We start from the raw sequence: 15,656 nt of genomic DNA on the forward strand, positions 1-15,656 counted from the left end.
AGATATTTCATCTTGCCCTCGTTCAATACCAGACCCACTCGCTTCGCACAAATCAAGATCTAATGACAATAATCAGTTACACAAGTTGTGAGGCATGCCAGCTGGAGTCTAAAAATTCTCAAAATCGGACCATAACTATTCAAGCCACACATTCTGATTTTGCGGACCCCAGTACGTATAGCTGATTTTTTCCCGGAAATTCAGGTCTATCTGGGAGATATACTACTAAAATTCTTCTTTATAATGTATATTGGAATAAACTTCTTTTTTAACCAATTACATACTAACATATACATATTAATAAGCGCCTTAGAAATACGGCAACTCTAAACTATAACAACAACAAATATTTTTTATAAGAATAATTCAACTATTCCAACAGGTTTTCTTACATTTCAACAGTTAACATACTTTGTATCTCAGTTAATTTTATACTAGATAAGTGGCAACACTACATGCAAAATTACAACCTCCGGTAACCTTAAGCAATTCATATAAATTTATTTATTTTCCTTCGTATACTTCCTTTTGTATACTTTTTCCTGCTGGGTCTTTATCAAGTCCAGTAGCCTGCCGATGGGCATATGCGCGGGAAGTCGCGCTGCGATGACGCCACAATGTTGTTGACGGAATTCCCCAGTCGACAACATGCAAGGAGAAATTATTTTACGAGTGTTAGTATTGGCCCCAGCGCAATTGAGTGCTGAACAAGTGAGCCACCTGTCAATTAATTGTCTGTACTTGCAATTGTTTGACTATAATTTAAATAGTGGAATACTCACAAATAGATGCCAAAGTTTACGAGGTGTACGCTACAGTCGGTATTTGAAAACAGTTAGACTTTTTACCAAAAAAAAAATATTTTAAACTCGACCATTGCGACGCCATTTCCAGCGACTCCTCGGAAAAAAGATGCGCCCGCGTTGGCGGGAAAGCTCTTTACAGGACCATTTAAAGTGAAAAAAACGTATTTTAGTTAAAACTTGAAAACTTCAGTCAAAAATTACGCGACACTTTTTTTTCAAATAGTTGTAATCGAAAAAAATAATCCTTCATTTAAGAATAGTATCTCAAAGATCTGTATAAAATTTCATGAAGATCGGTTGAGTAGTTATCGAGAAATCTTGCCAACCGACTTCAAGAACTCAGTTTCGAGAAAAACGTGTTTAAAGACGGCGCACTTAGCCTAGCTAACCTCGAGCGCACAAGTTCTCAAGACTGTAGCTCCGAAACTATTAATCGGATCAACTTGGAAATTTAGAACAATATTCTAGAGTTGTTTAATAAGATAATAAAAAAGTTATATTTTTTGGAACCCGTAAACCCATGTAACCCCTTAATACAAGAGAGTTTTAGTTGATCTTCAGAATTTTTCGGAATTACTTAGGAATTATATTTGACTTTCTCATGTGATCTACGCCTCTGGGATCAACTTAGTCCTACTTAATGAAAATGACCTGGACTATCCAATATTTCTTTTATTTTTATGAAATATGATCTTTATTCAACAGAACTTGGTGACTGAACGCATAACGAACAAGTTGGTCTTCATTTCGCTGAGATGTAAAATCTCTGGAAAAATAGCCATAGCTCTAATATAATATATGAAAATGCTTTTTCAAGGGAATTTCCAGTAGAGCTGGGCACGTGTTTGATCCACCTTTGTCTCTTACACTTTAAGAGCTTCAAAGGTAATGCATATTTTCACGTTTTATAAGTAGACTATTAGTAATTCCAAAAATATGTCATTGCAAAATTCACATCTCAGCAGTAAAAGTGTCTCAAAGCATCTGTGATCTTATCTGATCTACGATCAGTGGGTAGCTCACCTGCAGCACTGGTTTGGGTATACCACTCATTAATTCGTTCCACGTCACTGAATGATAGATCAGCGAAGACGACACAGGGTATGGGTGATGAGAAGCTTCAGCGCTAAATACTATGTATACTCCGTTTGAGCGGTATGACGGTGTGAGCTGAGCACTAACTGTGTATGAGACAGGGACGGCGATGTCGGCACCCACACTTTATTTATGTTTTTAGTTTTCTTTTTAGATTTATATTTTTGTTTTGATTTTGAATTGAAATCAGAAGCTCACGATTCCGACAGCTGTTCCACCACCACCAATCCCTTACCCCCAGAGCCGACAAATTGAGCGAATCGCGCTGGTACTTGTCGGCTCACACATGTTTAGAATAAAATTCCCAAATGATTAAGTATAAATGTGCTGGAGCTCACATCCAGACAAATCAGTCGCTAAAAAAACTGACAAGTGTTAAGAAGAGGCGACAAACGGAATAGAACTTTCACGGATTTCGCGGAATTTAGATAAGAGAAATTTTCGCACGAGTTAAAGGACTACAGAAGTCCGTTCGATTGTGGTATTAACGCGGTTCGCGCTATGAAACGTTTAGTGATTTGTTTATTATTGCTGGGCATCTGCCATGCCACGCCCACTTTGCATAAACTGAAAGAGTTTAAGAATTCTTTGCTCTTCGGTGGAGGTGGTGGAGGTTGCGGCGGCGGCTGTGGCGGTGGCGGTGGTGGTTACGGAGGAGGTGGATTTGGTGGTGGCGGTGGTGGTCACGGTGGCTATGGCACCCCCAGCATTCAAGTGTATGCTGTGAAACAAGTGCCCTCCTTTAGCAGCGGTGGTTATGGTGGTGGTGGATATGGCGGCGGCGGAGGTGGTAGCGGCTGTGGCTCTGGCGGCTGCGGCGGCGGCAGCGGTTATAAACCCAACTATGGCAGTGGTGGATTTGCACCAAGCTATGGTGGCGGCGGTGGTAGTGGCGGCTGTGGCTCTGGTGGCTGCGGCGGCGGCGGATATAAACCCAACTATGGCGGCGGTGGCTTTGGACCGAGCTATGGTGGCAGCGGCGGCGGTGGTGGTGGCGGTTTCGGCGGCTCTTATGCATCCAGCAGTGCCAGTAGCTTTAGTTCCGCCAGCAGCGGTGGTTTCGGTGGCAGTGGTGGCTATGGCGGCAATGGCGGTTATCCAAGTGGTGGTGGTGGTGGTTATGGCGGTTATCCAAGTGGTGGCGGTGGTGGTTATGGCGGTCATCCAGGTGGTGGTGGCGGCGGCGGTACTTGTAATAGCTGCGGTGGTGGTGGTGGCGGTGGCAGCCCCGGTGGCTATGGTGGTTATGGTGGTAGCGGTGGTGGCGGTGCTTATTCCAGTGCTCAGTCCTCGGCCAGTGCTCACTCGAGCTCATGGGGAAAGTGAAAAATCGCCAGTAGTGTTGAAGTTGAGTGACTAGATTCAAATTTTTACGAATTAAGATAAACGAATATATTTTTGAATAAAAATAAAGATTGTTTTTAAGTGATATGTGACATATTTTAGAAAAATAAAGCATTTTGTATTTATAAAGTGAGAGATTCTTCCATTTACAAGCGAATTTTTTTTTTAGTCTTACTTTATAGTGGAACCAAATAGCCAAAACGGATTGCTTGGATAATTCAAATTAGTGACCTGAGTTAGAGGTTTAGGACATCTATAATTTATATACTGCTCGATAACGTTGAGAATTATTTCAGGAGTTGTCTCTGCGTTTTAACATTTTTCGTCGATGTAATGGTTACTGCAGATGCAGAGTATAAGATGGTTGACAATGTATTTCGAAGTCCGTCGCATGAAAATTTGCCATCATCTTTCCGCGATTTCTCTCTATAAGTGTTCCAATAATATTTTTGAGTAGTCACTGTTGATAGTATTTCCTCTTTCAACATAATCGCCTAATATTATTGCTTTCCTAAAACTTTGCCAGCTGACTTTTTGCATCTTTCGTACGCTTCAGGTTCGTTTCGACCTACGCAGTCAACTCTGAGGATTATCGCTTACACTTCGAAGTGAAATGATGGAGCCATGTTTCGTGCGTTCGACACAAAAATAATGTTTGATGCGATTGAAAAGATACAAAAATACTCATAATCATTACTTTACAATGGTTATTGGTCAACTAAGACCTCGCGTGATTCCCATTTTACACAGAGTGTTTACATACCCAAATTTCCCTCAACGATATCTCAAATACGTTCATTGATATTCTTATTATTCCTCAACGATATATCAAATACCTTCTTTGATATTTTTATAATGGCAGCTATCTCAATCAATTTCATTTTGCAGTCATCCAACATTATTTTGAGGATTTTTCGTTTAGCAAACATTTTACGACTAGCTGCTTCGCTGTCGCTGAGCCCACATAACACTCGCCTACCCAATTTTGGAATCAGCGACATTTTTTATGAATTTATTTTTGTGAAATTTATTTTTTCCGAATACACAACTTGGCGTTTTGAAGATTCGATCTAACTACAAAACATCTGAATTCAATTCGAAAGAATCCCTTACCAATATTAACCTCATCCGAAAAGTTTGTTATGGCCTTAGTAGATTCGTCCATTAATATTCAGAACAGAGATAAAGGGATGCCCAACTTATTTCAGTGTGAGAGCGCCTCAAAGTAAGCGTTTTTTATAACATTTACCATTATGGCCAGATTGGACAAAATAATTACTTTTGGGCATTTAAAATAAAAGAACAAACATTTACTACGATTAAAATTTACTATATAGAGGTCGTTTAATATATGGAGAATCTATTTAAATATTTTAATGGTATGTTAAAACAACTGACTTTTGACCATTCAATACCTAATAACAGGACTTAAGCTTGTTAGCTTTCAATCAATAAATGTTTCTAATCATTTTTCATTGAAAATTATTACTATGGTGCTTCACATTACAAAACGTTTTATCAAATACATTTAAATTTCACAAATTTATTTAATTTTGATTGTTTTACATTTTTTAAAAGTGGTCTTGAACGATGCAACTAGTCCCTCCGTTTACATATTTTTTTTGGTAAGATTTCAAACTGGCCTCCTGAACTTTGACAGCTGATCGAGTTCAGGAGGTTTTGACGTTTAAGAATTGCCCTCTCACTTCCAATGATAGATAAGTTGGGCAACTCTTTATCTCTGATGCAGAATTTTGATACGATTTGATTTCGTGTTATCAGTTTGTTTATCAGTAAATAATTTTAACGAAATATTTCCATAGCACTCAGAGATTATTGGTCTGACAGATCAATCTTTAACCAATTACAATACGAAATTGAATGAAATTGAGCGCATGATGTCTTAGGATGAAGATACACTATTAAAAAAAATAATAGAAACAACATCTTCTCCTGTAAATAAAACCAAGTACATAAAACCGGTATTACATAGAGCACTGATTGTGATACTTTATCGCGCTTTCCTTTTTAGTCGATTTCGCTTTTGAATTTGAAATCGCGTTCAGCTAGGAAAGTTCTAAGCAAAAAACAAAATATTACTAAAAATCATACTTAAAAGACTATCTTACGTAAAGCGACACATAATCCGTCAAAATTGGAATAACGTACTATGGTCTGATGAAACTACAATTAATTTGTTTGGATCTGATAGAAAAATATATGTAAGATGGCCAAAACTAACTACCTACGATTCTAAACATGGATTCTTATACACGGAAGCCAGGCGGCTCTCCTAGCCCATGACTAATTGCAGCATAGTCCTTAACTAGAAGAAGGCACTGAGCTCACTAGAAGACAAGCTGCAGCTAGACTTGATCTGGGTTGCCGGCCACAGGAACATTTTCTGCAACGAAAAAGCAGACGAGTTGGCAAAGGCAGGAGCTTTCCTAAACGAATCCGAGGCAGAGTTAATACCAAGCCCGCTCGGATCAATCAGGAAATAGCTCAATATACAATTTCAACATTTAGCAAATAATAGATGGAAAAATATAACCAAATGCAATATAACTAAGCAGCTTTGGCCAATATTTGACAAGATAAGAACTAAAGACTTATTAAATAGGCCCAGGAAAAGTATCTACAGACTAACTGCCAACATAACAGCAGATTGGCCATTTGGAGAACATGCGTACAAAATTGGTTTGCCCTACAACAACATCTGACGAGGCTGCGAACTAGTAGGGAATAGGGAAACAATTTTCCACTTTCTCTCTGAATGCCTAGCCCGATCCGATGCAGAACACTTTGAATCCATCAAGCTCCAAACCGTGAATGGATGTCGACAAAAAGCATATCGGACATTAGCAGCTTCATCGATACCATGGTTTGAATGAGAAGGTGAAACGTGATAGCAATAATAAAAAGGTCTACGACTAGTGCATCAAATGGCACAGTTAGTGCTAATTGAGCCCGAAATACAGCAGGGCTGCACTCCCTACCTACCTAAACACCCCATAAAATCTGTCAAACATGGGGGAGGCAATACCATGCTATGGGTATTTCCGCATCAGTAGGTAGTTCAATATTCTGGATAAAAGAAAAAATGTGCGCTCCAGATTACATTAATATGCTGGTGATGCTTTACCTATGGCGAGGAAGAAATGGCCTTAAAATGGGAGTTCATGCAGGATAATGAGCCCATACATTCCTCAAAACTTGTTAAGGAATGGTTTCACGACCAAACAATTAATGTAATGGAGTGGCCTGTCTTATCCCTTGACTTAAAACCGATAGAACACTTGTAGGTGTGGGAGTTAAAGACTTTAAACTAAAAAATAAGAACAAATTAATACAAAAAGTTAGTAGTAAAGGTCATATGTGGCCCGATCATTGGACACTAGCATATTTTACTAAAATGTTCACCTAAATAAATAATTAAATATTAAAGCACCGACATCAAACCGCAAACAGAAAAAAGTGATTGTTGAATGCGACAAAATGCACCAAAGTATTATACCTCAACAGTATCATAAACCAAAAAAAAACTTATAAAATAATCCCTTACAATGTAAAATGTCAAAATAGTGATTTTCGAAAGTTGTCCAAAAACCTCAAACAAAATCCACTTACAATAATGCAAAAGAATGCGTGGCTAAACGCTGGCGCATGCGCAACTGCATTGCACACACTGCGCATCACCAACTGCATACCACACACTTGCAAATACATACGCACATATTTATAGCCATGCCCTACACAACAATCCCAACGAACACATGTCACTCGCTAATCGCATTGACATTACTCACGGTCTCGGCTGCACGTTGTTGTAACACTTACAAATTCAACTTTCGTCTTCACTCGGCGGCATTGAACTTCGCTGACCCTACAAAGGCACCATTGCATATGGAAATGATGCGTCCACGACTGCAAGAAAGCGAAACCAGTCTTAAACTTGATGTTGAATGAAACAAAAAACAGTTACTAAGCCACACATACATGCGCTCTTCGCAGATTTTGGTATAAAAGCATATGTGGCTTAGAGAAAAGTAGCTTTAGACCAATTGCAAGCGATTGAAATGTGAGAATTGAGCTTTTAAGCGCTGACGGTGACATCTAGCGTTAATTTTTGTAGGCAAATAATTTGTGTTTTTGAGCTTTTTGACATACAAATTGATCGTTTTGTTCAACTTTTGGCTGAAAAATTTGTTAAACTCAAGCATAAGACACGATTAAGGAAAGAGCTTGATGCTTAGATCTTTTGAAAAGCCTTTACTAATCTCCTAAACGACACCTTAATGGTGGTGAATCTGAAATTATATCTAAATTTTAAATGAAATAAAATTTATGCGACATTATTTTCTTACTGGAGAGTGCCGACAAAACCAAGTGACTTCACTTCTACCAGGAGTCAGGTCACAAAGGCATCGAGTAAGATTGTAAAGTATGATGCAAGGCTGTCAACCGAAAACGTAATCACCATTGAAAAGCCCATGCATTGTCTGCATGACCATCTGAACAGGAGCATGGCAAGAAAGATCAAAACGCTATGGAACGATCTACTTTGGTACAAAACTGCATAAGTCATGTGTAAAACGGTAGATTGAAAATATACAAAGTTCCTGCGGGCTTTTGATAGAAGGAATTGTAGGAACATGATTGGAGTACTCGCTGCTCACAGTGTGGTGACGGCACACGTCTGTATAAGGGGGTTGACAGATCGAGAAGACTGTAGGAAATGCAAGATCAAGGCCACTTTGACAAGCGCAGGCATCCTTAAGGATGACTAATCCTCCTGGACTTCGTAACGGAACTATATCTGATATCGCAAAATACCAAAACTGGTATATACGTAGCTCTTTAGCGTAATTGGGGATATAGCTTGCTTTCTGAAATAAAATAATAATTGCTGAGTCTGGAATGTTGTTAAATAGAGTGGAAATACAAAGAGTTTTCCGAACGATTTTTTTTTTTAAATACATACTCCGTGAAACCTGCGATGGAAAGAAAATAGTCGGATAGCATTAAACCTGAATGTTCCGTTCCAAGTTGTTGAAGACCATATTCTAAAGAGCCTTTCGATTAACTTCAACTCGAAATATACTAATTTGTAAATCTACCTCAAACGCCTGTGTATTCCGATTCCTTGTTGTATTTGATTTGAAAAAAGTGCCAAATTCATGTCGATCAAGCATCCTCCGAATCTGATTTTGAATGATCTGTAAGTTGAGCTTATGTTCAAGTGGATGTCCCTATCCTTTGTATCCAGGTTCTTCCATATTTAAAATATGCTTGTTAGATAAAACTTCCCAGGTGATTGTAATTCAATATCTTATGAAGTTAGTGAGCTTCGATGGAAGCTCAGCTTTAGAATCATTGGATCGCCAGTTGGACAGTCATTGGATTCTCAGTGGGGTGAAAGGAATGGTGTTTGAATTTCATTCAAAAAAGTAGCTGAAAACTTAAATATAATACTTCCTTAAAAACCAAACCGATCTACTTTGTTTTGGCAAAACTCTTGGTGAATCATCGAAGTATGAATTAAAAATGCTTTAATCTTTCGATAAACGAAACGTCGTTGCAATTATTTATTTCCATGTTTTCTGAATTACACATAGAGTATTTACTGAAAGCTTTTATGATATATCACGGTCATAGAATCGAACTAATTCTTCCACCAACCAGATGAACCGGCTGAACTGGATGAGCTAGCTGAAGCACTACTACCAGCAGAGTAGCCGTAACCTGATTTACCGCCAGCGCCACCATAACCACCCAATCCAGCACCGCCACCATAACCACCCAATCCAGCACCGCCACCATAAGCACCACCGCCATATCCAGCAGCGCTGCTACTGGCTCCATATGAAGAGCCACCGCTAGCATAACCGCCACCGATTCCAGCACCGCCAAGACTAGGTCCATATGCTCCACCGCCCAAACCGCTGCCATGGCCAACGCCGCCGCCATAAGAACCTGCACCGCCGCTACCCAAAGAATTTCCTGGTTGGAAGGAAATACTGGAGGTAACGCCGCCATACAAACCGCCCTTTCTACCGCCACCATGTCCACCGCCGAAACCACTGCCGCCACCATAACCACCTGCTCCACCCAAGGACGAACCGCCGGCATAACCACCAACTCCACCCAAGGATGCGCCGCCACCATAACCACCAGCTCCACCCAAAGATGCGCCGCCACCATAGCTGCCAGCGCCGCCTAAGGCGCCACCACTACTTTTCCAGCCACGACCGCCACCTCCACCGCCTTTACCAAAGCCGCCGGCATAGCGCCCCGCTCCGGCTCCGCCACCAAAACCACCACCTGAGGAGTATGCAGACGCACTCGAGCTGGCGGAACTGGAAGAGCCTGCAAAGCCACCCTGGCCGCCATAACCACCGCCAAAGCCACCACCGCCGCCGCCACCTCGTGGCAGATAACCACCTCCTGCGCTAACTACCACCAAGGAGGCTAAAATGCAGACGAAAACCTGGAAGCGTAGAAATAAATATTAGTCCTTGTATCCAGCGGATCTAGATCACAGTTTATTCAGTACTCACTTTCATTGTACTAGTGCTTCACGGAGACTTCACTGTTAGAACTCAATTGTGTAATTGTTGCCAAATAACCGATTGCCATTGATTTTTATAGAGGAAGCTTCCTCCGCTAACGAACTAATGACGTTCTACAAATTGGGAGTAAAGAAATATTGGCAAAGCTCAGGCCAGAAAAATAATTGCAGAATATTACCGATGAAAGGAAAGCGTAACAAAAAATCGTCGGTACAAGTAATCATGTCCAAAAATAATACACAAACATTTGCTTGCAATTCTCAATTTCCTTATTCTAAATGCTGAAGTGCCTTGGTTCGGTATTTATTTTTAGACAAGGTCTTTTGTTTTCTTCTCTTACTCAATTTCGCAGAACACTTATTGCTTGGCTAAATTATCGGTATTGTTCGTATCATAGTAAGCGCGTACCCCACATTGGCGTTAATTTGCCTCCACTTATCGTGAGCAAATCAATCGATCATCGCTCGTTACTCAAGCTCAGCTGACACAATGAACGCGGGTCATCCTTTGCCGCCGGCGTTCGTCAATACTTCAATACCAATTTGTTCTTAGTTTCTTGAACATTTCAAAATTTTTACACATGCCCTGTAGGAAAACTAAACTGATTATTTTCTAGTATAATAAGGCACCAATACTACTGTTGGAACAGTTGAATTAACTTTAACATTTTCTCAAAAAGGGTAACGATTACTATCCATTCACATTTTCTATAGTACAGACGCCTTCCGAGGAAGTAGAAGTTTCGTCGGTCGTTGAAATCCAACGAATCAGCTGATAAAGTGAACGAGGGCTTTATACGTACCTGATTTTATTCGTGAAAAAAAAATCCACTTTGAATAGAATATTTTAAATTTAAGGATTAGAATGCAAATTTTTTGTAAAAATATAAAATAAAAAGCCACATAACAAACTATAGCGATTCAAGGATCCTACGGTGATTCAGTTTCTTCAAAAACCCAAGCCTACGAGAGATCGTTGAAGGCATGCCTCGTTTTGGGCAACCTTCGACCTCTTCAACTGATGAAAATATTAAAAAGGTGAAGGATATGGTGCTAAAGAGCTCGGCTTCTCTCGCGAGTCCGTTCGAATGATTTTGGTGGATATTTTGAGTATAAAACGCGTATCGAGCAAGAACGTTACGATAAAGCTGAATTTTTTTCAAAAAGAGTACGATTGTGACCAATTTTAAAGCCAAAAACGCAATGAATTCCATCGATCAAACACCGTACTTACCTAATTTAGCTCCGTGTGATTTTTTCTTGTTCCTCAAACTGAAAGTGCTTCTCAAAAGTGTTTCGAGATTTGGAAAAATTGTTGGCATAAGTATTTCATCTGGTCAGCATTACTTTGAAGGCAATAAAACAAATATGGATGAATATCTAAATATTTTGCGTTTTATTTACAATTTCCAGGTACTTTTTTGTCACAATGTATAACTATTGTTACTGAGAAACATTTCCTTGTTTTATTCAATTTCTTACCAATTTTTTCCTACATTGATTTTGCCTCAATTTTGACGAATTCACCACAGTTCTAAACTAACCACAGTGTGACTCAAATTCACGTTTTCCTGCAGGGTCGATTTATTGTGTAAATGTGCGGCTAGACGGAAAATCCTCCCATTATGCGCAAATCACGTCATTTAATCAAGCAAGTGCTCATTTCGATTTCAACAAAAGTCAGCAATTATTCGTTTAGTTATGATTAATAGTTGAGAACAATGAAATTAAATGATAAAAATTAAAATAAAAATGATAAAAAAGTGCCACTTTAGAAATTTATAAAAAGAGGGTAAAATTTATGAGTCATATCTAAAATAAGCCTCACCACACAGCCAGTAAACAAGTAAGAAATTAAAGTTAAACAATGGCCTTGACCATAGGAGACCATTAAGTTACTTGACTCCTAACAACTCGAACTTCCTCGATTTGGAGTAATTGAAGTGTATTGCAATCAATAGTGTCATGAATTTTGAAGAACGGCAGACACATAGAAGGCGCTAATAAAAATAAATCCATTTGAATTTTAGTTAACCCCAAAAGCTCACTTTTGACCACAAACAACGGCGAGTTGACGATTCGGAGCAGTCTTTGGAGATGTTCAAGCGTAATAAACCCGAGGTTTTTCATCGATACATACATGGCTCCATTATTTCACTCCGGCGTCCAATCGACAGTCATACAGTGGACTGCACATGATGAACCCGCTCCAAAGCGTGGAAAAACGCAAAAGTCGCCTGACATGGTTATGGCGTCTGCATGTTGAGATACGCATGGAATAATAATACTTTGAAAAAAGAAGGACCATCATAGCGGTCCAATAACGTTTGGATGAATTCGCAGAAAAACGTTCGCTTTTGAAGAAAAAGAAAGTGCGGTTTCACCAAGACCCTGACATCGTGCCCCAAGTCAGTGAAAACGATGGTGAAAATCAATAAATTGGAGTTCGATTTGCTTACGCATCCACCGTATTCTCCAGATCTGGTCCCCAGCGACTATTTCCTGGTTGGCAGGAAATTTTCGTCCGACTGTCTGTATATACCCGAACTAGTCCCGCGGTTTTTAAAGTATAAATCTGAAATTTTGCACTCGTTTTTTTTATTTCCAAAAAGCTGACATTTGCCGGAATCGTCGATAGCTATACTATACATACATAGCTTATAGCTGTCATACAAACTGAAAAATAAAAAATCCTTATATGGAAAATTTGTTTACCTAATAAGATATCATAAAGAAATTTTGCATAGATCATTATTCAAAGCAGTGTCGCAATTTCCGAAAAAAATGCATATCGGAATACTATAGCATAGCTAACCGAAGCATATCTCAACGTGGTATCCAACAGGGCGGATAAAAGCAACAATCCAAGAAAAAATTAAATGGTTTTATTTACCACGAATTATATGAACACAGACGTGCCTTTCCCCTCATTTGAAGGGTATTCAACCTGTAAATATGGAGATATAACCAGGACCCATTCTTGATAGAAAGCTTTCATTGAAGCCAAACATTGAGGAAAGAGTAAGGAGGGGATCGGTAGCCTTATATTGCTGTAGAGGAGCTATAGAGGAAAGGTGTCAAGTCAAACATGTTCTATGGTGTATTTGTCTGATGGGGGGTCGCTCGAAAAAACTAGAAAAATCAAGAAGCGTATCCAAAGAGCGCCTCTTGACATCTCTGAAGCGCAGAGTCCACCAACAGTAGCACTTAATGCCATTTTAAACACATCACTCATGGATCATTCCAGCATATGAATATGTAGTCTGCAAAGTGGATGCTTAAAGCCGAGGCGAACGTAAATGCGCGTGTTGCGTAAGGGAAAAACCTGGATCACTGCGTCGCAGAGCCCACTCAGGGTGGCTCATATGCCGACGGGAATATGTGGAGGAAGAGGAGTCGCTAGAGGAGAGGCGAAGTCAGCCTTTTCACAGATGAGTCAAAGCTTGTAGGGAAGTTTGCAGGAGAAGTTTTCTCTCAGAAGATCTTGGTCAAGCTTAGCTTTAGACTAACGGAAGTGGATTGCAGAGCGGCAATACTAGCGCTGTGCTCGCTAACTGTGCCCTTAAAGCTAGTAAAGAAATGTCTGTCTTTACTAGAAATCGCACCAAACTATTTCATCATCAGACTCGTTTGGATGCCTGGTCATTGTGGAATCGCTGGTAACTGCAAAGCCGATGATCTAGCCAGTGGAGCACTCTTGCCCCGCTTACATGGGAATGGGAGCGAAATGGATCTCCATTGGCATCTTGCGTTCTAATACTAGACCACTGAAGCAGACGCTGGCTGACGACTCGCTCATGTCGGATTGCAAGACAATTCTGGTCTAAAGTAGAATGCTGAATTACTTGCCCTTAGCAAAGTTCATCTTTCCGCAATAGTTGAAGTTCTTACTGAACATTGTCTAATAGACGTTTCAACGATAAGGTTCAATATCTTGATGGATGCAAGTTGTAAGAGTTGTATGGAGGAGGGTGAGAAGGAAACATTAAGACACCTTCTCCATCATTGTCCAGCATTTGCAAGATTGTGCTGTTCCAATGAGATTCTTGTCAGGATCGACCTCTTAACTTAACCTAACCTAACTATAGCAGATTGCGGTCTTACAAGCTGACCGTTTAAAATTTTATATTATATATTAGGTTGTCAAATATCTCCCTTCCGCCTTTTTGTCTTTTGAATTTCGCGGCTATGTATAAAGCGCTACAGAGCTCGTATTTGGCAATACTATACATCTTTGAAAGGTCTTGACATAACCTACAAAACGACGCTATGCATGATTAGTTTGGATATTGCGTTCAACAGTTATAGGCGTGTAAACATGGAGTTCACTAACGCCGAAACTCGCGCTATTTTAAAGTTTTCCTTCGTTAAAGGCAAATCCGCTAGAGAAACTTTCCGTGAGATTAATGGTGTTTTGGGGATGGTACTCTATCACTTCGAACTGTGGAGGAATGGTTTCGACGATTCAGAGCGGGTGAAAACAACACCATGGATAAGCCAGCCGGCGGAAGACCTGTGACGACGAATACCGATCAAATCATGGAAAACATCGAGTTAGACCGACATGTGGCATCTCATGACATCGCCCAGAAAATGGGAGTTAGTCCCCAAACGATTTTAAACCATCTCCGGAGGGCTGGATGCACAAAAAAGCTTGATGTTTGGATGCCGCATGATTTGACGCAAAAAAAACCTTCTGGACCGAATCAACGCCTGCAATATGCTGCTGAAACGGAACGAACTCGACCCATTTTTGAAGCGGATGGTGACTGGCGACAATATCGAGCGAAAACGGTCGTGGTCGAAGGCCGGTGAATCGTCTCAAACAGTGGCCAAGCCGGGATTGACGGCCAGGAAGGTTTTGCTGTGTGTTTGGTGGGATTGGAAGGGAATCATCCACTATGAGCTGCTACCATATGGCCAGATGCTTAATTCTACCATCTACTGCGAACAACTGGACCGCTTGAAGCAGGCGATCGACCAGAAGCGTCCAGAATTTACCAACAGGAAGGGTGTAGTGTTCCACCAGGACAACGGCAGATCACACACTTCGTTGATGACTCGTCAGAAGCTACGGGAGCTCGGATGGGAGGTTTTATCGCATCCACCATATAGCCCGGACATAGCGCCAAGTGATTACCACCTGTTCCTGTCCATGGCGAACGCCCTTCTTGATGTAAGGAGGGGGGCTTCCGCGAGGGAGGTATTATAAAGTTGCCGTCTAGATGGAAACAGATTATTGAACGAAAGGGCGCATATTTGAACTAAATCCTATCACTGTAATACTTTTTATAGAGGATTGAATAAAGAGCAAAAAAGCGGAAGGGAGATATTTGACAACCTAATATTATAAGAAAGGCATCTGTGAAGGGTGCAGCTTCGGTACAGCCGAAGGTAAAGTTTTTTTCTTTTTTATATTTTTTTCCTTTTCATATTAAATTTGCTTTTAAGTAATTAAAACTTATCGCTCATCACCGTAGTTAGAGCTAAATTTTCAATGATTTAATTGCTAGCAATGCTTACCGAGACGACTCGTTAATGCTTGTTAACGATGTCTTGATTACACACATAAATTACAACTTTTTAATGACCACATTACTTAAGAACTTTGCTAAAACGGAGATATAATAATAAGATATTACTAGTTAAATACTAATTGCCTCCAAAGCATGTTATGAGCAGTTAAACTTTTATTCGACCTAAAAAAATATCGTCAATGTTGTGTTGTAATGTATTCAAATAAAACTAAAAATAGTTATAAAAAAGCTAATAATATCCACCACTACCCATATAACTTCCAAATTTGTTTTCGTACAGGTGGCAACCCTTCTTAATACTAT

At 40.0% G+C, this 15,656-nt stretch overlaps 3 protein-coding genes across 6 annotated transcripts in view; 2 read left to right on the plus strand and 1 right to left on the minus strand.

Annotated features, from left to right (window-relative positions):
* The window catches only part of LOC126759048 (anoctamin-1), a 191,295-nt gene that overhangs the window by 114,741 nt on the left and 60,898 nt on the right, over window positions 1-15,656 (plus strand). The gene's annotated exons all lie outside the window — the stretch shown is intronic.
* Window positions 2,225-3,374, plus strand: LOC126759098 (uncharacterized). 2 transcript variants are annotated; one of them, XM_050473708.1, is made up of 2 exons: window positions 2,225-3,036; window positions 3,070-3,374. In XM_050473708.1, the coding sequence occupies exons 1-2, from the start codon at window positions 2,403-2,405 to the stop codon at window positions 3,225-3,227; spliced, it is 792 nt and encodes a 263-aa protein (XP_050329665.1). In that variant the 5' UTR covers window positions 2,225-2,402; the 3' UTR covers window positions 3,228-3,374. The 2 variants fall into 2 exon arrangements, with proteins under 2 accessions (XP_050329665.1, XP_050329664.1); XM_050473707.1 differs by having other exon boundaries at window positions 2,226-3,374.
* On the minus strand, window positions 8,810-10,219 carry LOC126759097 (uncharacterized). Its single transcript, XM_050473706.1, has 2 exons — window positions 9,806-10,219; window positions 8,810-9,735 (listed from the first exon to the last, which is right to left on the minus strand). The coding sequence occupies exons 1-2, from the start codon at window positions 9,809-9,811 to the stop codon at window positions 8,911-8,913; spliced, it is 831 nt and encodes a 276-aa protein (XP_050329663.1). The 5' UTR covers window positions 9,812-10,219; the 3' UTR covers window positions 8,810-8,910.

This window comes from Bactrocera neohumeralis, chromosome 5, assembly GCF_024586455.1.
Source record: "Bactrocera neohumeralis isolate Rockhampton chromosome 5, APGP_CSIRO_Bneo_wtdbg2-racon-allhic-juicebox.fasta_v2, whole genome shotgun sequence".
Lineage (NCBI taxonomy): Eukaryota > Metazoa > Arthropoda > Insecta > Diptera > Tephritidae > Bactrocera > Bactrocera neohumeralis.

What these genes read in the sequence shown, in the direction of transcription:
- LOC126759098 (XM_050473707.1), top strand. Translation starts at nt 2,403, where the DNA reads ATGAAACGTTTAGTGATTTGTTTATTATTGCTGGGCATCTGCCATGCC.